We start from the raw sequence: 27,955 nt of genomic DNA on the forward strand, positions 1-27,955 counted from the left end.
CCGAGAAGCGATAACCGTGAAAGGGGCGGGCCCAACAAGGTCCCCTTCATGGGCACTATCACTGCTTGCTGTCAGGGAGGCTGCCAGACAATTTTCCATGCACACTCTGGGCTGGGGGGCAGTCAACCACCAGTACACACAGCAGAACCTAAACCCATACCATTATTGCTAAGCAGCAAGACAGGGGCCCATTGCACTCCCACGGGGCCTTTTTAAATGCAATCCATAACCCGGATTTGCCAGGAACCCTTCTTACTCCTCCTACTTGCATGTGACACTGGGCTTAGGATCTGCATAGGAAACACACTCACAAGCACACACCTACCTTTGTTGCCTGCAGATGCCTCCTTGGCTGTCCCCAAACGGTATCAAACCAACACCCACGGGAAGCTGTAAGCATAGAGGACATGCCTGCACCCCATTGGACTTACCTGTGTGGGTTAAATCCGGGTTATTTGACAACCTATGGCGGTGATGGTTCTGCTCAGGCAGAGCAGTGCTGATGCTCCTCATAAAGCTGTCGCTGCTGTGAAGGTTCTAGGTGACATCACAAATCCCTTTGGTTACATACACAACAAAGCTGGGTTGTTGTTGTTTACACTCTGCAAGGCCTGTGGAAGTGAGTGACATCATAGCACTGTAGTTCTGAGGGTTCAAGATGGATGCAACAATCTCCTGTTGCTTCTATGAAGGCCGTAATAGACGACATCACCAAACAGCTCCATAGTCACATACACAGCAAAGGAGAGATGTTGTTTACACCTAGTGATGTCAGTGGTATTGAGTGACATCACAGCACAGTGCTAAGGCTCCTGGGCCTGGACACAGCAGCGGCTGCAATATCTCAACGGAGAATACGTTTATATCTATGTGTGTGTGTGCGCATATATATATATATATATATATATATATATATATATATATATATTTCTCCGCCGAAATCACTTTTAAACCCATTTCCACCTTTTTTTCCCTTCTCTTCCTCTTACTTTTTTTTCACGTTTTTTTACGTTTTTCTCCTTTTCGCCTCTTTTCTGGGCGTATTATTCTTCTTTTTCTTCTTTTTTTTCGTCTAATGCATACCCCATCAGTGCAGCAATGCTTATTCAATACCGCCAGCAGATGGAGACACTGGGGGATAATTTTCTAAGGATTTATACTGATTTTTCCTGTCTGAATTTGTCGCACAGAAAGTTGCAGGCCAAATATGTGTGACATTTCTGCGACTTTAGCTTCTAGAGCATTTTTACAACATTATACATAGGTGCTGAATACATAAAAAGCGACTGTTCAGCGACAGACAAGTCGCATCGGCTGAAAGTAGGCCAGAATGTCAGTCCATGTTGGAGCAGGTTTAGATACAGTCTAAAGCATAGATCTCAAAGTCTGTGCACAGAATTTAGCAAGGGCCTCGCACCTTCTGATGCATCAGGTAGGTGCACAATAGCATAGCCTAACCCTCTGTACTTTGGTCTATATTGATGCGGGACATAGACAGCCAGCTGATGACCAATCCATTAGTGCAATGGATGGCTGGAAGCATTTGTCTTTGCCTTTGCAATACCACAGAAGCAATGCATGGTCAATGTACAGCAATGACACACCTGTGTGAACAGCCAGGAGACCCCCCCCCCATGTTATGTTACATAGTTACATAGTTAGTACGGTCGAAAAAAGACATATGTCCATCACGTTCAACCAGGGAATTAAGGGGTAGGGGTGTGGCGCGATATTGGGGAAGGGATGAGATTTTATATTTCTTCATAAGCATTAATCTTATTTTGTCAATTAGGAACATTCAGCACCCACCCGCTATCAAGGCAGCTGCCTATCATGTCATGCCCTACCTGCACAGGTGTGCTGGCTACTCAAATGATCCAATTAAGGAGGCCATTTAGTCAGCAGCAGCAGAAGTCCTGTGCCTGGACGCTCCAACAGGGGCCAGACACAAGCAGAAGCAGAAGCAGCAGAAGAAGCAGCAGCAGCACCACCTTTTGTTTTTTGGCTGCAGCAGCAGCAAGGCCCACAGGGCTGGCTAGCTGGCTAGCCAGCAAGCAGGTAGCAATGAAAGTAGGAATCTTTCTTTTTAACCCTGTAAGGGGGTGGTGCACTGTACCCGAAGATACTGCCATATCGGGTCAATGCATAGGGCGACGGAAGCAAGCTTCGAAATCGGCCCCCGTTCTCAAAAATCCATTTAATATATGGTCCCCAGATAGGGGACGTATCAGATATTAAACTGATAAGAACAGATACTACACTTGATCTTAGCCAAAAGGCCGAGAAGCGATAACCGTGAAAGGGGCGGGCCCAACAAGGTCCCCTTCATGGGCACTATCACTGCTTGCTGTCAGGGAGGCTGCCAGACAATTTTCCATGCACACTCTGGGCTGGGGGGCAGTCAACCACCAGTACACACAGCAGAACCTAAACCCATACCATTATTGCTAAGCAGCAAGACAGGGGCCCATTGCACTCCCACGGGGCCTTTTTAAATGCAATCCATAACCCGGATTTGCCAGGAACCCTTCTTACTCCTCCTACTTGCATGTGACACTGGGCTTAGGATCTGCATAGGAAACACACTCACAAGCACACACCTACCTTTGTTGCCTGCAGATGCCTCCTTGGCTGTCCCCAAACGGTATCAAACCAACACCCACGGGAAGCTGTAAGCATAGAGGACATGCCTGCACCCCATTGGACTTACCTGTGTGGGTTAAATCCGGGTTATTTGACAACCTATGGCGGTGATGGTTCTGCTCAGGCAGAGCAGTGCTGATGCTCCTCATAAAGCTGTCGCTGCTGTGAAGGTTCTAGGTGACATCACAAATCCCTTTGGTTACATACACAACAAAGCTGGGTTGTTGTTGTTTACACTCTGCAAGGCCTGTGGAAGTGAGTGACATCATAGCACTGTAGTTCTGAGGGTTCAAGATGGATGCAACAATCTCCTGTTGCTTCTATGAAGGCCGTAATAGACGACATCACCAAACAGCTCCATAGTCACATACACAGCAAAGGAGAGATGTTGTTTACACCTAGTGATGTCAGTGGTATTGAGTGACATCACAGCACAGTGCTAAGGCTCCTGGGCCTGGACACAGCAGCGGCTGCAATATCTCAACGGAGAATACGTTTATATCTATGTGTGTGTGTGCGCATATATATATATATATATATATATATATATATATATATATATATTTCTCCGCCGAAATCACTTTTAAACCCATTTCCACCTTTTTTTCCCTTCTCTTCCTCTTACTTTTTTTTCACGTTTTTTTACGTTTTTCTCCTTTTCGCCTCTTTTCTGGGCGTATTATTCTTCTTTTTCTTCTTTTTTTTCGTCTAATGCATACCCCATCAGTGCAGCAATGCTTATTCAATACCGCCAGCAGATGGAGACACTGGGGGATAATTTTCTAAGGATTTATACTGATTTTTCCTGTCTGAATTTGTCGCACAGAAAGTTGCAGGCCAAATATGTGTGACATTTCTGCGACTTTAGCTTCTAGAGCATTTTTACAACATTATACATAGGTGCTGAATACATAAAAAGCGACTGTTCAGCGACAGACAAGTCGCATCGGCTGAAAGTAGGCCAGAATGTCAGTCCATGTTGGAGCAGGTTTAGATACAGTCTAAAGCATAGATCTCAAAGTCTGTGCACAGAATTTAGCAAGGGCCTCGCACCTTCTGATGCATCAGGTAGGTGCACAATAGCATAGCCTAACCCTCTGTACTTTGGTCTATATTGATGCGGGACATAGACAGCCAGCTGATGACCAATCCATTAGTGCAATGGATGGCTGGAAGCATTTGTCTTTGCCTTTGCAATACCACAGAAGCAATGCATGGTCAATGTACAGCAATGACACACCTGTGTGAACAGCCAGGAGACCCCCCCCCCATGTTATGTTACATAGTTACATAGTTAGTACGGTCGAAAAAAGACATATGTCCATCACGTTCAACCAGGGAATTAAGGGGTAGGGGTGTGGCGCGATATTGGGGAAGGGATGAGATTTTATATTTCTTCATAAGCATTAATCTTATTTTGTCAATTAGGAACATTCAGCACCCACCCGCTATCAAGGCAGCTGCCTATCATGTCATGCCCTACCTGCACAGGTGTGCTGGCTACTCAAATGATCCAATTAAGGAGGCCATTTAGTCAGCAGCAGCAGAAGTCCTGTGCCTGGACGCTCCAACAGGGGCCAGACACAAGCAGAAGCAGAAGCAGCAGAAGAAGCAGCAGCAGCACCACCTTTTGTTTTTTGGCTGCAGCAGCAGCAGCAAGGCCCACAGGGCTGGCTAGCTGGCTAGCCAGCAAGCAGGTAGCAATGAAAGTAGGAATCTTTCTTTTTAACCCTGTAAGGGGGTGGTGCACTGTACCCGAAGATACTGCCATATCGGGTCAATGCATAGGGCGACGGAAGCAAGCTTCGAAATCGGCCCCCGTTCTCAAAAATCCATTTAATATATGGTCCCCAGATAGGGGACGTATCAGATATTAAACTGATAAGAACAGATACTACACTTGATCTTAGCCAAAAGGCCGAGAAGCGATAACCGTGAAAGGGGCGGGCCCAACAAGGTCCCCTTCATGGGCACTATCACTGCTTGCTGTCAGGGAGGCTGCCAGACAATTTTCCATGCACACTCTGGGCTGGGGGGCAGTCAACCACCAGTACACACAGCAGAACCTAAACCCATACCATTATTGCTAAGCAGCAAGACAGGGGCCCATTGCACTCCCACGGGGCCTTTTTAAATGCAATCCATAACCCGGATTTGCCAGGAACCCTTCTTACTCCTCCTACTTGCATGTGACACTGGGCTTAGGATCTGCATAGGAAACACACTCACAAGCACACACCTACCTTTGTTGCCTGCAGATGCCTCCTTGGCTGTCCCCAAACGGTATCAAACCAACACCCACGGGAAGCTGTAAGCATAGAGGACATGCCTGCACCCCATTGGACTTACCTGTGTGGGTTAAATCCGGGTTATTTGACAACCTATGGCGGTGATGGTTCTGCTCAGGCAGAGCAGTGCTGATGCTCCTCATAAAGCTGTCGCTGCTGTGAAGGTTCTAGGTGACATCACAAATCCCTTTGGTTACATACACAACAAAGCTGGGTTGTTGTTGTTTACACTCTGCAAGGCCTGTGGAAGTGAGTGACATCATAGCACTGTAGTTCTGAGGGTTCAAGATGGATGCAACAATCTCCTGTTGCTTCTATGAAGGCCGTAATAGACGACATCACCAAACAGCTCCATAGTCACATACACAGCAAAGGAGAGATGTTGTTTACACCTAGTGATGTCAGTGGTATTGAGTGACATCACAGCACAGTGCTAAGGCTCCTGGGCCTGGACACAGCAGCGGCTGCAATATCTCAACGGAGAATACGTTTATATCTATGTGTGTGTGTGCGCATATATATATATATATATATATATATATATATATATATATTTCTCCGCCGAAATCACTTTTAAACCCATTTCCACCTTTTTTTCCCTTCTCTTCCTCTTACTTTTTTTTCACGTTTTTTTACGTTTTTCTCCTTTTCGCCTCTTTTCTGGGCGTATTATTCTTCTTTTTCTTCTTTTTTTTCGTCTAATGCATACCCCATCAGTGCAGCAATGCTTATTCAATACCGCCAGCAGATGGAGACACTGGGGGATAATTTTCTAAGGATTTATACTGATTTTTCCTGTCTGAATTTGTCGCACAGAAAGTTGCAGGCCAAATATGTGTGACATTTCTGCGACTTTAGCTTCTAGAGCATTTTTACAACATTATACATAGGTGCTGAATACATAAAAAGCGACTGTTCAGCGACAGACAAGTCGCATCGGCTGAAAGTAGGCCAGAATGTCAGTCCATGTTGGAGCAGGTTTAGATACAGTCTAAAGCATAGATCTCAAAGTCTGTGCACAGAATTTAGCAAGGGCCTCGCACCTTCTGATGCATCAGGTAGGTGCACAATAGCATAGCCTAACCCTCTGTACTTTGGTCTATATTGATGCGGGACATAGACAGCCAGCTGATGACCAATCCATTAGTGCAATGGATGGCTGGAAGCATTTGTCTTTGCCTTTGCAATACCACAGAAGCAATGCATGGTCAATGTACAGCAATGACACACCTGTGTGAACAGCCAGGAGACCCCCCCCCCATGTTATGTTACATAGTTACATAGTTAGTACGGTCGAAAAAAGACATATGTCCATCACGTTCAACCAGGGAATTAAGGGGTAGGGGTGTGGCGCGATATTGGGGAAGGGATGAGATTTTATATTTCTTCATAAGCATTAATCTTATTTTGTCAATTAGGAACATTCAGCACCCACCCGCTATCAAGGCAGCTGCCTATCATGTCATGCCCTACCTGCACAGGTGTGCTGGCTACTCAAATGATCCAATTAAGGAGGCCATTTAGTCAGCAGCAGCAGAAGTCCTGTGCCTGGACGCTCCAACAGGGGCCAGACACAAGCAGAAGCAGAAGCAGCAGAAGAAGCAGCAGCAGCACCACCTTTTGTTTTTTGGCTGCAGCAGCAGCAAGGCCCACAGGGCTGGCTAGCTGGCTAGCCAGCAAGCAGGTAGCAATGAAAGTAGGAATCTTTCTTTTTAACCCTGTAAGGGGGTGGTGCACTGTACCCGAAGATACTGCCATATCGGGTCAATGCATAGGGCGACGGAAGCAAGCTTCGAAATCGGCCCCCGTTCTCAAAAATCCATTTAATATATGGTCCCCAGATAGGGGACGTATCAGATATTAAACTGATAAGAACAGATACTACACTTGATCTTAGCCAAAAGGCCGAGAAGCGATAACCGTGAAAGGGGCGGGCCCAACAAGGTCCCCTTCATGGGCACTATCACTGCTTGCTGTCAGGGAGGCTGCCAGACAATTTTCCATGCACACTCTGGGCTGGGGGGCAGTCAACCACCAGTACACACAGCAGAACCTAAACCCATACCATTATTGCTAAGCAGCAAGACAGGGGCCCATTGCACTCCCACGGGGCCTTTTTAAATGCAATCCATAACCCGGATTTGCCAGGAACCCTTCTTACTCCTCCTACTTGCATGTGACACTGGGCTTAGGATCTGCATAGGAAACACACTCACAAGCACACACCTACCTTTGTTGCCTGCAGATGCCTCCTTGGCTGTCCCCAAACGGTATCAAACCAACACCCACGGGAAGCTGTAAGCATAGAGGACATGCCTGCACCCCATTGGACTTACCTGTGTGGGTTAAATCCGGGTTATTTGACAACCTATGGCGGTGATGGTTCTGCTCAGGCAGAGCAGTGCTGATGCTCCTCATAAAGCTGTCGCTGCTGTGAAGGTTCTAGGTGACATCACAAATCCCTTTGGTTACATACACAACAAAGCTGGGTTGTTGTTGTTTACACTCTGCAAGGCCTGTGGAAGTGAGTGACATCATAGCACTGTAGTTCTGAGGGTTCAAGATGGATGCAACAATCTCCTGTTGCTTCTATGAAGGCCGTAATAGACGACATCACCAAACAGCTCCATAGTCACATACACAGCAAAGGAGAGATGTTGTTTACACCTAGTGATGTCAGTGGTATTGAGTGACATCACAGCACAGTGCTAAGGCTCCTGGGCCTGGACACAGCAGCGGCTGCAATATCTCAACGGAGAATACGTTTATATCTATGTGTGTGTGTGCGCATATATATATATATATATATATATATATATATATATATATATATTTCTCCGCCGAAATCACTTTTAAACCCATTTCCACCTTTTTTTCCCTTCTCTTCCTCTTACTTTTTTTTCACGTTTTTTTACGTTTTTCTCCTTTTCGCCTCTTTTCTGGGCGTATTATTCTTCTTTTTCTTCTTTTTTTTCGTCTAATGCATACCCCATCAGTGCAGCAATGCTTATTCAATACCGCCAGCAGATGGAGACACTGGGGGATAATTTTCTAAGGATTTATACAGATTTTTCCTGTCTGAATTTGTCGCACAGAAAGTTGCAGGCCAAATATGTGTGACATTTCTGCGACTTTAGCTTCTAGAGCATTTTTACAACATTATACATAGGTGCTGAATACATAAAAAGCGACTGTTCAGCGACAGACAAGTCGCATCGGCTGAAAGTAGGCCAGAATGTCAGTCCATGTTGGAGCAGGTTTAGATACAGTCTAAAGCATAGATCTCAAAGTCTGTGCACAGAATTTAGCAAGGGCCTCGCACCTTCTGATGCATCAGGTAGGTGCACAATAGCATAGCCTAACCCTCTGTACTTTGGTCTATATTGATGCGGGACATAGACAGCCAGCTGATGACCAATCCATTAGTGCAATGGATGGCTGGAAGCATTTGTCTTTGCCTTTGCAATACCACAGAAGCAATGCATGGTCAATGTACAGCAATGACACACCTGTGTGAACAGCCAGGAGACCCCCCCCCCATGTTATGTTACATAGTTACATAGTTAGTACGGTCGAAAAAAGACATATGTCCATCACGTTCAACCAGGGAATTAAGGGGTAGGGGTGTGGCGCGATATTGGGGAAGGGATGAGATTTTATATTTCTTCATAAGCATTAATCTTATTTTGTCAATTAGGAACATTCAGCACCCACCCGCTATCAAGGCAGCTGCCTATCATGTCATGCCCTACCTGCACAGGTGTGCTGGCTACTCAAATGATCCAATTAAGGAGGCCATTTAGTCAGCAGCAGCAGAAGTCCTGTGCCTGGACGCTCCAACAGGGGCCAGACACAAGCAGAAGCAGAAGCAGCAGAAGAAGCAGCAGCAGCACCACCTTTTGTTTTTTGGCTGCAGCAGCAGCAAGGCCCACAGGGCTGGCTAGCTGGCTAGCCAGCAAGCAGGTAGCAATGAAAGTAGGAATCTTTCTTTTTAACCCTGTAAGGGGGTGGTGCACTGTACCCGAAGATACTGCCATATCGGGTCAATGCATAGGGCGACGGAAGCAAGCTTCGAAATCGGCCCCCGTTCTCAAAAATCCATTTAATATATGGTCCCCAGATAGGGGACGTATCAGATATTAAACTGATAAGAACAGATACTACACTTGATCTTAGCCAAAAGGCCGAGAAGCGATAACCGTGAAAGGGGCGGGCCCAACAAGGTCCCCTTCATGGGCACTATCACTGCTTGCTGTCAGGGAGGCTGCCAGACAATTTTCCATGCACACTCTGGGCTGGGGGGCAGTCAACCACCAGTACACACAGCAGAACCTAAACCCATACCATTATTGCTAAGCAGCAAGACAGGGGCCCATTGCACTCCCACGGGGCCTTTTTAAATGCAATCCATAACCCGGATTTGCCAGGAACCCTTCTTACTCCTCCTACTTGCATGTGACACTGGGCTTAGGATCTGCATAGGAAACACACTCACAAGCACACACCTACCTTTGTTGCCTGCAGATGCCTCCTTGGCTGTCCCCAAACGGTATCAAACCAACACCCACGGGAAGCTGTAAGCATAGAGGACATGCCTGCACCCCATTGGACTTACCTGTGTGGGTTAAATCCGGGTTATTTGACAACCTATGGCGGTGATGGTTCTGCTCAGGCAGAGCAGTGCTGATGCTCCTCATAAAGCTGTCGCTGCTGTGAAGGTTCTAGGTGACATCACAAATCCCTTTGGTTACATACACAACAAAGCTGGGTTGTTGTTGTTTACACTCTGCAAGGCCTGTGGAAGTGAGTGACATCATAGCACTGTAGTTCTGAGGGTTCAAGATGGATGCAACAATCTCCTGTTGCTTCTATGAAGGCCGTAATAGACGACATCACCAAACAGCTCCATAGTCACATACACAGCAAAGGAGAGATGTTGTTTACACCTAGTGATGTCAGTGGTATTGAGTGACATCACAGCACAGTGCTAAGGCTCCTGGGCCTGGACACAGCAGCGGCTGCAATATCTCAACGGAGAATACGTTTATATCTATGTGTGTGTGTGCGCATATATATATATATATATATATATATATATATATATATATATATTTCTCCGCCGAAATCACTTTTAAACCCATTTCCACCTTTTTTTCCCTTCTCTTCCTCTTACTTTTTTTTCACGTTTTTTTACGTTTTTCTCCTTTTCGCCTCTTTTCTGGGCGTATTATTCTTCTTTTTCTTCTTTTTTTTCGTCTAATGCATACCCCATCAGTGCAGCAATGCTTATTCAATACCGCCAGCAGATGGAGACACTGGGGGATAATTTTCTAAGGATTTATACTGATTTTTCCTGTCTGAATTTGTCGCACAGAAAGTTGCAGGCCAAATATGTGTGACATTTCTGCGACTTTAGCTTCTAGAGCATTTTTACAACATTATACATAGGTGCTGAATACATAAAAAGCGACTGTTCAGCGACAGACAAGTCGCATCGGCTGAAAGTAGGCCAGAATGTCAGTCCATGTTGGAGCAGGTTTAGATACAGTCTAAAGCATAGATCTCAAAGTCTGTGCACAGAATTTAGCAAGGGCCTCGCACCTTCTGATGCATCAGGTAGGTGCACAATAGCATAGCCTAACCCTCTGTACTTTGGTCTATATTGATGCGGGACATAGACAGCCAGCTGATGACCAATCCATTAGTGCAATGGATGGCTGGAAGCATTTGTCTTTGCCTTTGCAATACCACAGAAGCAATGCATGGTCAATGTACAGCAATGACACACCTGTGTGAACAGCCAGGAGACCCCCCCCCCCATGTTATGTTACATAGTTACATAGTTAGTACGGTCGAAAAAAGACATATGTCCATCACGTTCAACCAGGGAATTAAGGGGTAGGGGTGTGGCGCGATATTGGGGAAGGGATGAGATTTTATATTTCTTCATAAGCATTAATCTTATTTTGTCAATTAGGAACATTCAGCACCCACCCGCTATCAAGGCAGCTGCCTATCATGTCATGCCCTACCTGCACAGGTGTGCTGGCTACTCAAATGATCCAATTAAGGAGGCCATTTAGTCAGCAGCAGCAGAAGTCCTGTGCCTGGACGCTCCAACAGGGGCCAGACACAAGCAGAAGCAGAAGCAGCAGAAGAAGCAGCAGCAGCACCACCTTTTGTTTTTTGGCTGCAGCAGCAGCAAGGCCCACAGGGCTGGCTAGCTGGCTAGCCAGCAAGCAGGTAGCAATGAAAGTAGGAATCTTTCTTTTTAACCCTGTAAGGGGGTGGTGCACTGTACCCGAAGATACTGCCATATCGGGTCAATGCATAGGGCGACGGAAGCAAGCTTCGAAATCGGCCCCCGTTCTCAAAAATCCATTTAATATATGGTCCCCAGATAGGGGACGTATCAGATATTAAACTGATAAGAACAGATACTACACTTGATCTTAGCCAAAAGGCCGAGAAGCGATAACCGTGAAAGGGGCGGGCCCAACAAGGTCCCCTTCATGGGCACTATCACTGCTTGCTGTCAGGGAGGCTGCCAGACAATTTTCCATGCACACTCTGGGCTGGGGGGCAGTCAACCACCAGTACACACAGCAGAACCTAAACCCATACCATTATTGCTAAGCAGCAAGACAGGGGCCCATTGCACTCCCACGGGGCCTTTTTAAATGCAATCCATAACCCGGATTTGCCAGGAACCCTTCTTACTCCTCCTACTTGCATGTGACACTGGGCTTAGGATCTGCATAGGAAACACACTCACAAGCACACACCTACCTTTGTTGCCTGCAGATGCCTCCTTGGCTGTCCCCAAACGGTATCAAACCAACACCCACGGGAAGCTGTAAGCATAGAGGACATGCCTGCACCCCATTGGACTTACCTGTGTGGGTTAAATCCGGGTTATTTGACAACCTATGGCGGTGATGGTTCTGCTCAGGCAGAGCAGTGCTGATGCTCCTCATAAAGCTGTCGCTGCTGTGAAGGTTCTAGGTGACATCACAAATCCCTTTGGTTACATACACAACAAAGCTGGGTTGTTGTTGTTTACACTCTGCAAGGCCTGTGGAAGTGAGTGACATCATAGCACTGTAGTTCTGAGGGTTCAAGATGGATGCAACAATCTCCTGTTGCTTCTATGAAGGCCGTAATAGACGACATCACCAAACAGCTCCATAGTCACATACACAGCAAAGGAGAGATGTTGTTTACACCTAGTGATGTCAGTGGTATTGAGTGACATCACAGCACAGTGCTAAGGCTCCTGGGCCTGGACACAGCAGCGGCTGCAATATCTCAACGGAGAATACGTTTATATCTATGTGTGTGTGTGCGCATATATATATATATATATATATATATATATATATATATTTCTCCGCCGAAATCACTTTTAAACCCATTTCCACCTTTTTTTCCCTTCTCTTCCTCTTACTTTTTTTTCACGTTTTTTTACGTTTTTCTCCTTTTCGCCTCTTTTCTGGGCGTATTATTCTTCTTTTTCTTCTTTTTTTTCGTCTAATGCATACCCCATCAGTGCAGCAATGCTTATTCAATACCGCCAGCAGATGGAGACACTGGGGGATAATTTTCTAAGGATTTATACTGATTTTTCCTGTCTGAATTTGTCGCACAGAAAGTTGCAGGCCAAATATGTGTGACATTTCTGCGACTTTAGCTTCTAGAGCATTTTTACAACATTATACATAGGTGCTGAATACATAAAAAGCGACTGTTCAGCGACAGACAAGTCGCATCGGCTGAAAGTAGGCCAGAATGTCAGTCCATGTTGGAGCAGGTTTAGATACAGTCTAAAGCATAGATCTCAAAGTCTGTGCACAGAATTTAGCAAGGGCCTCGCACCTTCTGATGCATCAGGTAGGTGCACAATAGCATAGCCTAACCCTCTGTACTTTGGTCTATATTGATGCGGGACATAGACAGCCAGCTGATGACCAATCCATTAGTGCAATGGATGGCTGGAAGCATTTGTCTTTGCCTTTGCAATACCACAGAAGCAATGCATGGTCAATGTACAGCAATGACACACCTGTGTGAACAGCCAGGAGACCCCCCCCCCCATGTTATGTTACATAGTTACATAGTTAGTACGGTCGAAAAAAGACATATGTCCATCACGTTCAACCAGGGAATTAAGGGGTAGGGGTGTGGCGCGATATTGGGGAAGGGATGAGATTTTATATTTCTTCATAAGCATTAATCTTATTTTGTCAATTAGGAACATTCAGCACCCACCCGCTATCAAGGCAGCTGCCTATCATGTCATGCCCTACCTGCACAGGTGTGCTGGCTACTCAAATGATCCAATTAAGGAGGCCATTTAGTCAGCAGCAGCAGAAGTCCTGTGCCTGGACGCTCCAACAGGGGCCAGACACAAGCAGAAGCAGAAGCAGCAGAAGAAGCAGCAGCAGCACCACCTTTTGTTTTTTGGCTGCAGCAGCAGCAAGGCCCACAGGGCTGGCTAGCTGGCTAGCCAGCAAGCAGGTAGCAATGAAAGTAGGAATCTTTCTTTTTAACCCTGTAAGGGGGTGGTGCACTGTACCCGAAGATACTGCCATATCGGGTCAATGCATAGGGCGACGGAAGCAAGCTTCGAAATCGGCCCCCGTTCTCAAAAATCCATTTAATATATGGTCCCCAGATAGGGGACGTATCAGATATTAAACTGATAAGAACAGATTTATTTTTTTTTTTTAACTTGGCTGCACCTTCACAGGTACACACCTATTTTATTTAAGTTTCAAGTTTTAACATAGTTACATAGTTACATAGCATTAAAACCAGGGGAACATAAAAAACTTACAATTTTACAATTTCACATATGCCAGTCGGTAAAATGCCATTTTAAGAATGCAAACTCATCACTTTGTTTATCGATTAAAAGATAGATGTACATTTCACTTAATATCATTCCAATAACATCATCGAAAGATAAAATGTCCTTTTTAAATAATAAAATATTCCTATTTTTCCACAGAGCTGCCTTCACACAGTTTATTATTTGCCATGCCTTCCGTTTCTCTTGTTCGCCGGGACAATCCAAACACCCATATAAAACCATATTATAGTCCAAGTCTTTTATAGCAGCAATTTTGTTTAAAAGTGGCAGCATTTTAGTCCATATCCTTCTAGAAAAATCACATGTCCATAAAAGATGTAAAACAGTCTCCTCTTCGTGGCATCCCTCTCTTGGACACTTTGCTGTGCTTGCAAATCCTCTACGGTGTTGGAAAGCCCGGCACGGAAGGCAACTGTGGATGCAGCTCCAGGATAAGTCCTTCTGTGAGTTAAAAAGATAAAATGAGTTCACAATTCTCCAGATTTCTTTACATTTATCATCATTAAAATTTCCAACTTGGCACATGTTAATATTGTTTAAAATGACTCTCGTAAGTTTTTTCCCATCGATTAGAATATCTTTACTAAAATCAAACAGTTTAAAAAGAGAAACAATCTTTTCTAAAATACAATAAGTAATAGGGAGGTTAAAAGCATAAGGGTGTTTAAGATCTGTTTCAAACCAACCATGGTGTCTCATGAGATTACCAACATTATAGCGCAAAAAGAACGACCAATAGTTGTCTTTAAAAACATTCTTAAGACACAATGAAAAGAATTTTGTATAAAGGAACGCAGTAAAATCAGTAAAACTTTTCCCCCCTTTCTCTTTAGGTTTAGATACAATTTCTCTTTTTAACTTCTCATATTTGGAATTCCAAAAAAAGGTGTAACAGACTTTTGAGACTTTACGTATTATATGTGTGTTAGGTGGGAACACTAAACTTAAATATAAAAGCAAAGGTAAAATCACCATCTTTAAAATCAGCACTTTTCCTTCCATTGTAAGGTCTCTTAGTCTCCATACACATAATTTTTGGTTCACCTTTTGCATTGTTAGCTCCCAGCTTTCGTTTCCATTATTTAATTCATTAAAATACACACCTAAAATTTTTACTTTTTCTACTACCGGTACCTTTATGTCTCTTGTATCCAGCTTGCCGACTTTTAAAATCTCGCACTTGTTAAAATTCACTTTAAAACCAGAAGCACAACAGAAATAGTTAATTTGTGTTAAAGTTTTTTTAAGTGCCAGGCTATCTTGACATGTCACTGCTACATCATCCATATAACTGACTACTTTAGCTTCAAGACCATTTCCTCCGGGGAGCCTTATCCCACGGATCTGTTTATCACCTCTTATGACACATAAAAGTGGCTCTAGTGCACAAATAAATAAAAGGGGTGATAGGGGGCAACCCTGCTTCACACCAGATTTTAAAGGAACCATTTCAGTCTTAAAACCATTAATTAAAATTTTGCTAAAACAGTCATTATAAAAGGCTTTGAGTGACGTTAAAAAACCTTCTGGTATGCCCATTTTATTTAAAACATTAAATAAAAAACAGTGCGAGACTCTGTCAAATGCTTTTTCAAAGTCTATTGTTAAAATTGCTAAATTACTTTTCCTTATTTTAGCATCTTCTATTATATCTTTTATGAGGTTTAAATTTTCCCACATGTTTCTACCCGGTATACCACACACTTGATTATTATGTATTAATTTATCTATAACATTTTTTAGTCTGTTTGCACATATTTTAGCCATTATTTTATAATCAGCGTTTAAAAGGGTTATTGGTCTCCAATTCCTAATATCCTCTTTATCACCTTTTTTAAAGAGCAGAGAAACCTCACCCATTTTCCATGACTGTGGTAAAATCTTGGTATTAAAAACATCTGTAAAAAGAGATAAAAGATCATCTTTTAAAACCTCATAAAAAACCTTATAAAATTCGATTGGCAGGCCATCAGACCCTGGTACTTTACCCAAATTAAAACTGTTTATGGTATCCAATATTTCCTTCTCTGGGATAGACTGTAAAAGAAAGGATTGAGAATTATTCTCTAAAACACGTTCTATTTTGTTTAAGGCATCGTTCATGAAATTAGCATCTATTTTTTTCTCATTAAAAAGTTCCCTATAATAACATTGTACTTTAAATAAAATTTTATTCATCTCCACTTCTCCTTCTAGTTTTTCGATATGGACTCTTTTTTGATTAGATTTTTTAAAAAAATATCTTGTACATTTTTCGTTATTTTCAATATGTTTGATTTTAGCTTTAAAAATGATCTCTTTACCTTTTTCATTTAAAAATGTTTTTATTTCTTTTTTAATGTTAACAATATCATCTTTTACATCTATCCCTATATTGTGCAATTTAAAAAGAGTTTGAAGATGTGTATTTAAAATATCATAACAATGTCTTTTATCTTTAGCTTTTTGGATACCTTGTTTTATAAAAAAATCTTTAGTTTTTTTCTTCATATTTTCCCACCATACTTTTATATCTATATTTGGGTCTCTATTATTTTTACATTTATTATAAAAATTGGCGTATTCTGTTAAGATTATTTTATCTTCTAAAAGAGATATGTTCAATTTCCATGAACCAATACCCCTCTTAAAACCAGGAACAGGATTTAAAACAAATAGAAGACATTTATGATCAGAAAATATATTAGTTAAAAGCTCACATTTGGCAGGTAAAACATTTTGAGAAGAGAAGATAAAATCAATCCTCGAGCTACAATTCACATTACTCCATGTAATGCCTTCAGTATCAGGTAAATTTGGATTACATTTTTTAAAAACATCTATAAGCCTAAAATCTAAAGTAATATTTTTTAAAATGTTAGATGTCTTATCATAATTTCTACTAGTAGCTCGAGAATATCTTTTCTCACCTCTTAAAACACAATTAAAATCCCCAGCTAAAATCAAAGGATAAGAATCATTAATAAAAAGAGGTAAAATCTCTAACATCTCTTCTCTTTCTTTTTTATCAGGTGAACCATAAAAGTTTAAAAACTGCCATGTAAAACCATTTATAAAAGCTTTAACTAATAAAATCCTTCCTGGTAAAATCTCTTGCTTAAAAATTATATTAACATTACCCTTAAAAAGTATAGCAACTCCTCCAGATTTAGATGCGTTGGACCCTGACCACACTGAGGGGCCATGCTTCCAGTCTTCTTCATATTTCTTGTATGATGCTTGGTGAGGGATGCCACATTCCTGTAAGAAGAAAACTGATGCAGACAAAAAGGATAAAAAATTAAAAATAGCAGTTCTTCTTGCGTGTGTCTTAAGGCCCCTCACATTGAGGGAGAGTCCATGGAGCGCCATCATTAAAGGTTACAGAGAGACCACTTTCAATATCTTTGTGCACATTCTATCTCATCCTCATCAGCCAGACCCCCAAAACTATCATTTTCCCCTTCTGATCTCACTGTCACCAGAGATTCCGGTGAGCTGCTACCGTCTGACTCCTCCATTACCTCCTCCTGAAGATCCTCCGGTAGGGGACTAAGGAGAGGATTCCTCTTCGCCGGAACAGGGGTTGTCCCGTCTCCGTCACCTTGCCCAGTGTCCATCTCCTCCCCGGGATGACCTGTCGGAGCCACCCCGGGCAGCTGGTCGGGCACAACGACTTCCACCGTGTCGGGAACCATGGACGAGTTGCCTGTTTCACTTGGGGAGGGGGCTGGAACACCTGATGGCATCCCTACCCCCCCCTCTTCTTCCACAAACGCCTCTTCTCTTCCTGTTCCGGTCTTTCTTCTCTTAGCCCCAACATTTTCTGGCTTCCTCAGGGGGGCACTCTGAGGCTTGCTGACAGCTTCATCCAGGTTACTACCCCTCTGCTGCGAGAGAGGAGCTCCTGTCTGCCATGCTTTCTTCTCCTTTCTTCTTACCTTCATGCTGGAGGGTTTCTCATATCCATCTTCATCAGAGGTAGCAGACTCACCATGTTGATCAGTTGGGTTTTCTTCTGGTTTGCTGTCTTCTCTGTTCATATGACGGGGGTCTGGCTGGCTTCTCTGTTGTTTCTCTTTGTTTCTGTGAGGACAAGAAGCATACAAATGGTCAACTCTGTAACATAAACTGCATTTCTTTTCTTTTGTGCATTCTCTGGAGGAGTGCTCAGTGCTGCCACAATTTGTACATGTACTCTCACATACGTTTTTATCATGTCCATATCTTCTACAAGCTCTGCAGAAATTGGGCATTCCTGGGAAAAACACGTCACCATTTACATTTCCTAACTTGAACCGAGCTGGAGGCATAACCTTTCGTCCTGGGAGTAATAGATCTTCTTTGAACTCAACCAGAAACTTCCACTTAGAGGACCATATTCCACACTCATTCATCACTTTCCCTCTATTTATAATTTTTTTACAAAAATTCCTTAAAAACACAACAATTTCATCTTCTTTAACGTATGGAGAGTACATTTTTATAACTAAAAGCATAAGTTCATCGGGAAAGTGCTCAACAATTCTTATTCCACTCAAGCGGGCATCTCCGCTTACCTTCTTCATCTGTATAACAAAGTCCTTGTAAATACCTCCTTCCGTAAAAGTAACATCGTATACTCCTCTTTTCGGATAATCTTGGATGGATAATATCTCATGCTTCCTTAATCCAAAGACGCCCAGCAGAACTTGCTCCACGATGTACTTCAGGTCCCGGTTCTTTCTCTGGTCCTCCAAGTACGATATACGTACTGAGTTCTTGAGCTTGGCATAAGATGGTACCATGCCTGGATCTCCGTCACTGGCTGACGCCATGCTCACAATCAAGCGCACCAAAGAGACACTAGGTCCCTAAGGCAAAGGGGGATCGCAACTCTACACTGAGGTGGGCCCCCTCCCCAATAGCAGCAAGGGACTTAAGCCCAACGAAGGGCGATGTCCCAGGGCCGAGGAGGGGGGTCTCAGAGCACCCACAAAAGCAGGAACCGGATCAGCCAAGGTATATCCCTATACCTTAGCCAAAAGGCCGAGAAGCGATAACCGTGAAAGGGGCGGGCCCAACAAGGTCCCCTTCATGGGCACTATCACTGCTTGCTGTCAGGGAGGCTGCCAGACAATTTTCCATGCACACTCTGGGCTGGGGGGCAGTCAACCACCAGTACACACAGCAGAACCTAAACCCATACCATTATTGCTAAGCAGCAAGACAGGGGCCCATTGCACTCCCACGGGGCCTTTTTAAATGCAATCCATAACCCGGATTTGCCAGGAACCCTTCTTACTCCTCCTACTTGCATGTGACACTGGGCTTAGGATCTGCATAGGAAACACACTCACAAGCACACACCTACCTTTGTTGCCTGCAGATGCCTCCTTGGCTGTCCCCAAACGGTATCAAACCAACACCCACGGGAAGCTGTAAGCATAGAGGACATGCCTGCACCCCATTGGACTTACCTGTGTGGGTTAAATCCGGGTTATTTGACAACCTATGGCGGTGATGGTTCTGCTCAGGCAGAGCAGTGCTGATGCTCCTCATAAAGCTGTCGCTGCTGTGAAGGTTCTAGGTGACATCACAAATCCCTTTGGTTACATACACAACAAAGCTGGGTTGTTGTTGTTTACACTCTGCAAGGCCTGTGGAAGTGAGTGACATCATAGCACTGTAGTTCTGAGGGTTCAAGATGGATGCAACAATCTCCTGTTGCTTCTATGAAGGCCGTAATAGACGACATCACCAAACAGCTCCATAGTCACATACACAGCAAAGGAGAGATGTTGTTTACACCTAGTGATGTCAGTGGTATTGAGTGACATCACAGCACAGTGCTAAGGCTCCTGGGCCTGGACACAGCAGCGGCTGCAATATCTCAACGGAGAATACGTTTATATCTATGTGTGTGTGTGCGCATATATATATATATATATATATATATATATATATATATATATATTTCTCCGCCGAAATCACTTTTAAACCCATTTCCACCTTTTTTTCCCTTCTCTTCCTCTTACTTTTTTTTCACGTTTTTTTACGTTTTTCTCCTTTTCGCCTCTTTTCTGGGCGTATTATTCTTCTTTTTCTTCTTTTTTTTCGTCTAATGCATACCCCATCAGTGCAGCAATGCTTATTCAATACCGCCAGCAGATGGAGACACTGGGGGATAATTTTCTAAGGATTTATACTGATTTTTCCTGTCTGAATTTGTCGCACAGAAAGTTGCAGGCCAAATATGTGTGACATTTCTGCGACTTTAGCTTCTAGAGCATTTTTACAACATTATACATAGGTGCTGAATACATAAAAAGCGACTGTTCAGCGACAGACAAGTCGCATCGGCTGAAAGTAGGCCAGAATGTCAGTCCATGTTGGAGCAGGTTTAGATACAGTCTAAAGCATAGATCTCAAAGTCTGTGCACAGAATTTAGCAAGGGCCTCGCACCTTCTGATGCATCAGGTAGGTGCACAATAGCATAGCCTAACCCTCTGTACTTTGGTCTATATTGATGCGGGACATAGACAGCCAGCTGATGACCAATCCATTAGTGCAATGGATGGCTGGAAGCATTTGTCTTTGCCTTTGCAATACCACAGAAGCAATGCATGGTCAATGTACAGCAATGACACACCTGTGTGAACAGCCAGGAGACCCCCCCCCCATGTTATGTTACATAGTTACATAGTTAGTACGGTCGAAAAAAGACATATGTCCATCACGTTCAACCAGGGAATTAAGGGGTAGGGGTGTGGCGCGATATTGGGGAAGGGATGAGATTTTATATTTCTTCATAAGCATTAATCTTATTTTGTCAATTAGGAACATTCAGCACCCACCCGCTATCAAGGCAGCTGCCTATCATGTCATGCCCTACCTGCACAGGTGTGCTGGCTACTCAAATGATCCAATTAAGGAGGCCATTTAGTCAGCAGCAGCAGAAGTCCTGTGCCTGGACGCTCCAACAGGGGCCAGACACAAGCAGAAGCAGAAGCAGCAGAAGAAGCAGCAGCAGCACCACCTTTTGTTTTTTGGCTGCAGCAGCAGCAAGGCCCACAGGGCTGGCTAGCTGGCTAGCCAGCAAGCAGGTAGCAATGAAAGTAGGAATCTTTCTTTTTAACCCTGTAAGGGGGTGGTGCACTGTACCCGAAGATACTGCCATATCGGGTCAATGCATAGGGCGACGGAAGCAAGCTTCGAAATCGGCCCCCGTTCTCAAAAATCCATTTAATATATGGTCCCCAGATAGGGGACGTATCAGATATTAAACTGATAAGAACAGATACTACACTTGATCTTAGCCAAAAGGCCGAGAAGCGATAACCGTGAAAGGGGCGGGCCCAACAAGGTCCCCTTCATGGGCACTATCACTGCTTGCTGTCAGGGAGGCTGCCAGACAATTTTCCATGCACACTCTGGGCTGGGGGGCAGTCAACCACCAGTACACACAGCAGAACCTAAACCCATACCATTATTGCTAAGCAGCAAGACAGGGGCCCATTGCACTCCCACGGGGCCTTTTTAAATGCAATCCATAACCCGGATTTGCCAGGAACCCTTCTTACTCCTCCTACTTGCATGTGACACTGGGCTTAGGATCTGCATAGGAAACACACTCACAAGCACACACCTACCTTTGTTGCCTGCAGATGCCTCCTTGGCTGTCCCCAAACGGTATCAAACCAACACCCACGGGAAGCTGTAAGCATAGAGGACATGCCTGCACCCCATTGGACTTACCTGTGTGGGTTAAATCCGGGTTATTTGACAACCTATGGCGGTGATGGTTCTGCTCAGGCAGAGCAGTGCTGATGCTCCTCATAAAGCTGTCGCTGCTGTGAAGGTTCTAGGTGACATCACAAATCCCTTTGGTTACATACACAACAAAGCTGGGTTGTTGTTGTTTACACTCTGCAAGGCCTGTGGAAGTGAGTGACATCATAGCACTGTAGTTCTGAGGGTTCAAGATGGATGCAACAATCTCCTGTTGCTTCTATGAAGGCCGTAATAGACGACATCACCAAACAGCTCCATAGTCACATACACAGCAAAGGAGAGATGTTGTTTACACCTAGTGATGTCAGTGGTATTGAGTGACATCACAGCACAGTGCTAAGGCTCCTGGGCCTGGACACAGCAGCGGCTGCAATATCTCAACGGAGAATACGTTTATATCTATGTGTGTGTGTGCGCATATATATATATATATATATATATATATATATATATATATTTCTCCGCCGAAATCACTTTTAAACCCATTTCCACCTTTTTTTCCCTTCTCTTCCTCTTACTTTTTTTTCACGTTTTTTTACGTTTTTCTCCTTTTCGCCTCTTTTCTGGGCGTATTATTCTTCTTTTTCTTCTTTTTTTTCGTCTAATGCATACCCCATCAGTGCAGCAATGCTTATTCAATACCGCCAGCAGATGGAGACACTGGGGGATAATTTTCTAAGGATTTATACTGATTTTTCCTGTCTGAATTTGTCGCACAGAAAGTTGCAGGCCAAATATGTGTGACATTTCTGCGACTTTAGCTTCTAGAGCATTTTTACAACATTATACATAGGTGCTGAATACATAAAAAGCGACTGTTCAGCGACAGACAAGTCGCATCGGCTGAAAGTAGGCCAGAATGTCAGTCCATGTTGGAGCAGGTTTAGATACAGTCTAAAGCATAGATCTCAAAGTCTGTGCACAGAATTTAGCAAGGGCCTCGCACCTTCTGATGCATCAGGTAGGTGCACAATAGCATAGCCTAACCCTCTGTACTTTGGTCTATATTGATGCGGGACATAGACAGCCAGCTGATGACCAATCCATTAGTGCAATGGATGGCTGGAAGCATTTGTCTTTGCCTTTGCAATACCACAGAAGCAATGCATGGTCAATGTACAGCAATGACACACCTGTGTGAACAGCCAGGAGACCCCCCCCCCATGTTATGTTACATAGTTACATAGTTAGTACGGTCGAAAAAAGACATATGTCCATCACGTTCAACCAGGGAATTAAGGGGTAGGGGTGTGGCGCGATATTGGGGAAGGGATGAGATTTTATATTTCTTCATAAGCATTAATCTTATTTTGTCAATTAGGAACATTCAGCACCCACCCGCTATCAAGGCAGCTGCCTATCATGTCATGCCCTACCTGCACAGGTGTGCTGGCTACTCAAATGATCCAATTAAGGAGGCCATTTAGTCAGCAGCAGCAGAAGTCCTGTGCCTGGACGCTCCAACAGGGGCCAGACACAAGCAGAAGCAGAAGCAGCAGAAGAAGCAGCAGCAGCACCACCTTTTGTTTTTTGGCTGCAGCAGCAGCAAGGCCCACAGGGCTGGCTAGCTGGCTAGCCAGCAAGCAGGTAGCAATGAAAGTAGGAATCTTTCTTTTTAACCCTGTAAGGGGGTGGTGCACTGTACCCGAAGATACTGCCATATCGGGTCAATGCATAGGGCGACGGAAGCAAGCTTCGAAATCGGCCCCCGTTCTCAAAAATCCATTTAATATATGGTCCCCAGATAGGGGACGTATCAGATATTAAACTGATAAGAACAGATACTACACTTGATCTTAGCCAAAAGGCCGAGAAGCGATAACCGTGAAAGGGGCGGGCCCAACAAGGTCCCCTTCATGGGCACTATCACTGCTTGCTGTCAGGGAGGCTGCCAGACAATTTTCCATGCACACTCTGGGCTGGGGGGCAGTCAACCACCAGTACACACAGCAGAACCTAAACCCATACCATTATTGCTAAGCAGCAAGACAGGGGCCCATTGCACTCCCACGGGGCCTTTTTAAATGCAATCCATAACCCGGATTTGCCAGGAACCCTTCTTACTCCTCCTACTTGCATGTGACACTGGGCTTAGGATCTGCATAGGAAACACACTCACAAGCACACACCTACCTTTGTTGCCTGCAGATGCCTCCTTGGCTGTCCCCAAACGGTATCAAACCAACACCCACGGGAAGCTGTAAGCATAGAGGACATGCCTGCACCCCATTGGACTTACCTGTGTGGGTTAAATCCGGGTTATTTGACAACCTATGGCGGTGATGGTTCTGCTCAGGCAGAGCAGTGCTGATGCTCCTCATAAAGCTGTCGCTGCTGTGAAGGTTCTAGGTGACATCACAAATCCCTTTGGTTACATACACAACAAAGCTGGGTTGTTGTTGTTTACACTCTGCAAGGCCTGTGGAAGTGAGTGACATCATAGCACTGTAGTTCTGAGGGTTCAAGATGGATGCAACAATCTCCTGTTGCTTCTATGAAGGCCGTAATAGACGACATCACCAAACAGCTCCATAGTCACATACACAGCAAAGGAGAGATGTTGTTTACACCTAGTGATGTCAGTGGTATTGAGTGACATCACAGCACAGTGCTAAGGCTCCTGGGCCTGGACACAGCAGCGGCTGCAATATCTCAACGGAGAATACGTTTATATCTATGTGTGTGTGTGCGCATATATATATATATATATATATATATATATATATATATATATATTTCTCCGCCGAAATCACTTTTAAACCCATTTCCACCTTTTTTTCCCTTCTCTTCCTCTTACTTTTTTTTCACGTTTTTTTACGTTTTTCTCCTTTTCGCCTCTTTTCTGGGCGTATTATTCTTCTTTTTCTTCTTTTTTTTCGTCTAATGCATACCCCATCAGTGCAGCAATGCTTATTCAATACCGCCAGCAGATGGAGACACTGGGGGATAATTTTCTAAGGATTTATACTGATTTTTCCTGTCTGAATTTGTCGCACAGAAAGTTGCAGGCCAAATATGTGTGACATTTCTGCGACTTTAGCTTCTAGAGCATTTTTACAACATTATACATAGGTGCTGAATACATAAAAAGCGACTGTTCAGCGACAGACAAGTCGCATCGGCTGAAAGTAGGCCAGAATGTCAGTCCATGTTGGAGCAGGTTTAGATACAGTCTAAAGCATAGATCTCAAAGTCTGTGCACAGAATTTAGCAAGGGCCTCGCACCTTCTGATGCATCAGGTAGGTGCACAATAGCATAGCCTAACCCTCTGTACTTTGGTCTATATTGATGCGGGACATAGACAGCCAGCTGATGACCAATCCATTAGTGCAATGGATGGCTGGAAGCATTTGTCTTTGCCTTTGCAATACCACAGAAGCAATGCATGGTCAATGTACAGCAATGACACACCTGTGTGAACAGCCAGGAGACCCCCCCCCCATGTTATGTTACATAGTTACATAGTTAGTACGGTCGAAAAAAGACATATGTCCATCACGTTCAACCAGGGAATTAAGGGGTAGGGGTGTGGCGCGATATTGGGGAAGGGATGAGATTTTATATTTCTTCATAAGCATTAATCTTATTTTGTCAATTAGGAACATTCAGCACCCACCCGCTATCAAGGCAGCTGCCTATCATGTCATGCCCTACCTGCACAGGTGTGCTGGCTACTCAAATGATCCAATTAAGGAGGCCATTTAGTCAGCAGCAGCAGAAGTCCTGTGCCTGGACGCTCCAACAGGGGCCAGACACAAGCAGAAGCAGAAGCAGCAGAAGAAGCAGCAGCAGCACCACCTTTTGTTTTTTGGCTGCAGCAGCAGCAAGGCCCACAGGGCTGGCTAGCTGGCTAGCCAGCAAGCAGGTAGCAATGAAAGTAGGAATCTTTCTTTTTAACCCTGTAAGGGGGTGGTGCACTGTACCCGAAGATACTGCCATATCGGGTCAATGCATAGGGCGACGGAAGCAAGCTTCGAAATCGGCCCCCGTTCTCAAAAATCCATTTAATATATGGTCCCCAGATAGGGGACGTATCAGATATTAAACTGATAAGAACAGATACTACACTTGATCTTAGCCAAAAGGCCGAGAAGCGATAACCGTGAAAGGGGCGGGCCCAACAAGGTCCCCTTCATGGGCACTATCACTGCTTGCTGTCAGGGAGGCTGCCAGACAATTTTCCATGCACACTCTGGGCTGGGGGGCAGTCAACCACCAGTACACACAGCAGAACCTAAACCCATACCATTATTGCTAAGCAGCAAGACAGGGGCCCATTGCACTCCCACGGGGCCTTTTTAAATGCAATCCATAACCCGGATTTGCCAGGAACCCTTCTTACTCCTCCTACTTGCATGTGACACTGGGCTTAGGATCTGCATAGGAAACACACTCACAAGCACACACCTACCTTTGTTGCCTGCAGATGCCTCCTTGGCTGTCCCCAAACGGTATCAAACCAACACCCACGGGAAGCTGTAAGCATAGAGGACATGCCTGCACCCCATTGGACTTACCTGTGTGGGTTAAATCCGGGTTATTTGACAACCTATGGCGGTGATGGTTCTGCTCAGGCAGAGCAGTGCTGATGCTCCTCATAAAGCTGTCGCTGCTGTGAAGGTTCTAGGTGACATCACAAATCCCTTTGGTTACATACACAACAAAGCTGGGTTGTTGTTGTTTACACTCTGCAAGGCCTGTGGAAGTGAGTGACATCATAGCACTGTAGTTCTGAGGGTTCAAGATGGATGCAACAATCTCCTGTTGCTTCTATGAAGGCCGTAATAGACGACATCACCAAACAGCTCCATAGTCACATACACAGCAAAGGAGAGATGTTGTTTACACCTAGTGATGTCAGTGGTATTGAGTGACATCACAGCACAGTGCTAAGGCTCCTGGGCCTGGACACAGCAGCGGCTGCAATATCTCAACGGAGAATACGTTTATATCTATGTGTGTGTGTGCGCATATATATATATATATATATATATATATATATATATATATATTTCTCCGCCGAAATCACTTTTAAACCCATTTCCACCTTTTTTTCCCTTCTCTTCCTCTTACTTTTTTTTCACGTTTTTTTACGTTTTTCTCCTTTTCGCCTCTTTTCTGGGCGTATTATTCTTCTTTTTCTTCTTTTTTTTCGTCTAATGCATACCCCATCAGTGCAGCAATGCTTATTCAATACCGCCAGCAGATGGAGACACTGGGGGATAATTTTCTAAGGATTTATACTGATTTTTCCTGTCTGAATTTGTCGCACAGAAAGTTGCAGGCCAAATATGTGTGACATTTCTGCGACTTTAGCTTCTAGAGCATTTTTACAACATTATACATAGGTGCTGAATACATAAAAAGCGACTGTTCAGCGACAGACAAGTCGCATCGGCTGAAAGTAGGCCAGAATGTCAGTCCATGTTGGAGCAGGTTTAGATACAGTCTAAAGCATAGATCTCAAAGTCTGTGCACAGAATTTAGCAAGGGCCTCGCACCTTCTGATGCATCAGGTAGGTGCACAATAGCATAGCCTAACCCTCTGTACTTTGGTCTATATTGATGCGGGACATAGACAGCCAGCTGATGACCAATCCATTAGTGCAATGGATGGCTGGAAGCATTTGTCTTTGCCTTTGCAATACCACAGAAGCAATGCATGGTCAATGTACAGCAATGACACACCTGTGTGAACAGCCAGGAGACCCCCCCCCCCATGTTATGTTACATAGTTACATAGTTAGTACGGTCGAAAAAAGACATATGTCCATCACGTTCAACCAGGGAATTAAGGGGTAGGGGTGTGGCGCGATATTGGGGAAGGGATGAGATTTTATATTTCTTCATAAGCATTAATCTTATTTTGTCAATTAGGAACATTCAGCACCCACCCGCTATCAAGGCAGCTGCCTATCATGTCATGCCCTACCTGCACAGGTGTGCTGGCTACTCAAATGATCCAATTAAGGAGGCCATTTAGTCAGCAGCAGCAGAAGTCCTGTGCCTGGACGCTCCAACAGGGGCCAGACACAAGCAGAAGCAGAAGCAGCAGAAGCAGCAGCAGCAGCACCACCTTTTGTTTTTTGGCTGCAGCAGCAGCAAGGCCCACAGGGCTGGCTAGCTGGCTAGCCAGCAAGCAGGTAGCAATGAAAGTAGGAATCTTTCTTTTTAACCCTGTAAGGGGGTGGTGCACTGTACCCGAAGATACTGCCATATCGGGTCAATGCATAGGGCGACGGAAGCAAGCTTCGAAATCGGCCCCCGTTCTCAAAAATCCATTTAATATATGGTCCCCAGATAGGGGACGTATCAGATATTAAACTGATAAGAACAGATACTACACTTGATCTTAGCCAAAAGGCCGAGAAGCGATAACCGTGAAAGGGGCGGGCCCA

The 27,955-nt window shown here is 44.4% G+C and overlaps 1 protein-coding gene and 10 non-coding genes across 13 annotated transcripts; all 11 read right to left on the reverse strand.

The window, feature by feature from the left end:
- Nucleotides 1–2,100: 2,100 nt before the first annotated feature.
- On the reverse strand, nucleotides 2,101–2,291 carry LOC130316516 (U2 spliceosomal RNA). Its single transcript, XR_008863827.1, has one exon. It is a non-coding gene; the product is annotated as a U2 spliceosomal RNA (small nuclear RNA).
- A 2,091-nt stretch (nucleotides 2,292–4,382) lies between these two features.
- Nucleotides 4,383–4,573, reverse strand: LOC130316528 (U2 spliceosomal RNA). The gene has a single exon (XR_008863838.1). It is a non-coding gene; the product is annotated as a U2 spliceosomal RNA (small nuclear RNA).
- Nucleotides 4,574–6,657: 2,084 nt separating this feature from the next.
- Nucleotides 6,658–6,848, reverse strand: LOC130316539 (U2 spliceosomal RNA). The gene has a single exon (XR_008863848.1). It is a non-coding gene; the product is annotated as a U2 spliceosomal RNA (small nuclear RNA).
- A 2,088-nt stretch (nucleotides 6,849–8,936) lies between these two features.
- On the reverse strand, nucleotides 8,937–9,127 carry LOC130316541 (U2 spliceosomal RNA). The gene has a single exon (XR_008863849.1). It is a non-coding gene; the product is annotated as a U2 spliceosomal RNA (small nuclear RNA).
- Nucleotides 9,128–11,216: 2,089 nt separating this feature from the next.
- LOC130316542 (U2 spliceosomal RNA) lies at nucleotides 11,217–11,407 on the reverse strand. The gene has a single exon (XR_008863850.1). It is a non-coding gene; the product is annotated as a U2 spliceosomal RNA (small nuclear RNA).
- A 2,083-nt stretch (nucleotides 11,408–13,490) lies between these two features.
- Nucleotides 13,491–13,684, reverse strand: LOC130316538 (U2 spliceosomal RNA). The gene has a single exon (XR_008863847.1). It is a non-coding gene; the product is annotated as a U2 spliceosomal RNA (small nuclear RNA).
- A 356-nt stretch (nucleotides 13,685–14,040) lies between these two features.
- LOC130316515 (uncharacterized) lies at nucleotides 14,041–18,879 on the reverse strand. 3 transcript variants are annotated; one of them, XM_056552791.1, is made up of 6 exons: nucleotides 17,307–18,879; nucleotides 16,923–17,057; nucleotides 15,792–15,840; nucleotides 15,660–15,701; nucleotides 14,907–14,996; nucleotides 14,041–14,244 (listed from the first exon to the last, which is right to left on the reverse strand). In XM_056552791.1, exons 1-6 carry the CDS (start codon nucleotides 18,597–18,599, stop codon nucleotides 14,183–14,185), a joined length of 1,671 nt encoding a protein of 556 aa, XP_056408766.1. In that variant the 5' UTR covers nucleotides 18,600–18,879; the 3' UTR covers nucleotides 14,041–14,182. The 3 variants fall into 3 exon arrangements, 1 of the variants encoding a protein (XP_056408766.1); XR_008863826.1 differs by lacking the exons at nucleotides 15,660–15,701; nucleotides 15,792–15,840 and having other exon boundaries at nucleotides 14,183–14,244; nucleotides 14,938–14,996; XR_008863825.1 differs by lacking the exons at nucleotides 15,660–15,701; nucleotides 15,792–15,840 and having other exon boundaries at nucleotides 14,205–14,244.
- A 2,031-nt stretch (nucleotides 18,880–20,910) lies between these two features.
- On the reverse strand, nucleotides 20,911–21,101 carry LOC130316517 (U2 spliceosomal RNA). The gene has a single exon (XR_008863828.1). It is a non-coding gene; the product is annotated as a U2 spliceosomal RNA (small nuclear RNA).
- Nucleotides 21,102–23,185: 2,084 nt separating this feature from the next.
- Nucleotides 23,186–23,376, reverse strand: LOC130316519 (U2 spliceosomal RNA). Its single transcript, XR_008863829.1, has one exon. It is a non-coding gene; the product is annotated as a U2 spliceosomal RNA (small nuclear RNA).
- A 2,088-nt stretch (nucleotides 23,377–25,464) lies between these two features.
- LOC130316520 (U2 spliceosomal RNA) lies at nucleotides 25,465–25,655 on the reverse strand. The gene has a single exon (XR_008863830.1). It is a non-coding gene; the product is annotated as a U2 spliceosomal RNA (small nuclear RNA).
- A 2,087-nt stretch (nucleotides 25,656–27,742) lies between these two features.
- On the reverse strand, nucleotides 27,743–27,933 carry LOC130316521 (U2 spliceosomal RNA). The gene has a single exon (XR_008863831.1). It is a non-coding gene; the product is annotated as a U2 spliceosomal RNA (small nuclear RNA).
- Between the last annotated feature and the right edge of the window lie 22 nt (nucleotides 27,934–27,955).

Source organism: Hyla sarda, unplaced genomic scaffold (genome assembly GCF_029499605.1).
Source record: "Hyla sarda isolate aHylSar1 unplaced genomic scaffold, aHylSar1.hap1 scaffold_1935, whole genome shotgun sequence".
Taxonomy (NCBI): domain Eukaryota; kingdom Metazoa; phylum Chordata; class Amphibia; order Anura; family Hylidae; genus Hyla; species Hyla sarda.

Coding starts and splice junctions, on each gene's coding strand:
- LOC130316515 (XM_056552791.1), bottom strand. CDS start 18,599: ATGGCGTCAGCCAGTGACGGAGATCCAGGCATGGTACCATCTTATGCC. Junction 15,841..16,922: donor AGTTGCTATACTTTTTAAGG/GTAATGTTAATA, acceptor TTTCTTTTACAG/TCTATCCCAGAGAAGGAAAT. Junction 14,997..15,659: donor ACCACAGTCATGGAAAATGG/GTGAGGTTTCTC, acceptor CTGGTTTTAAAG/TGAATTTTAACAAGTGCGAG.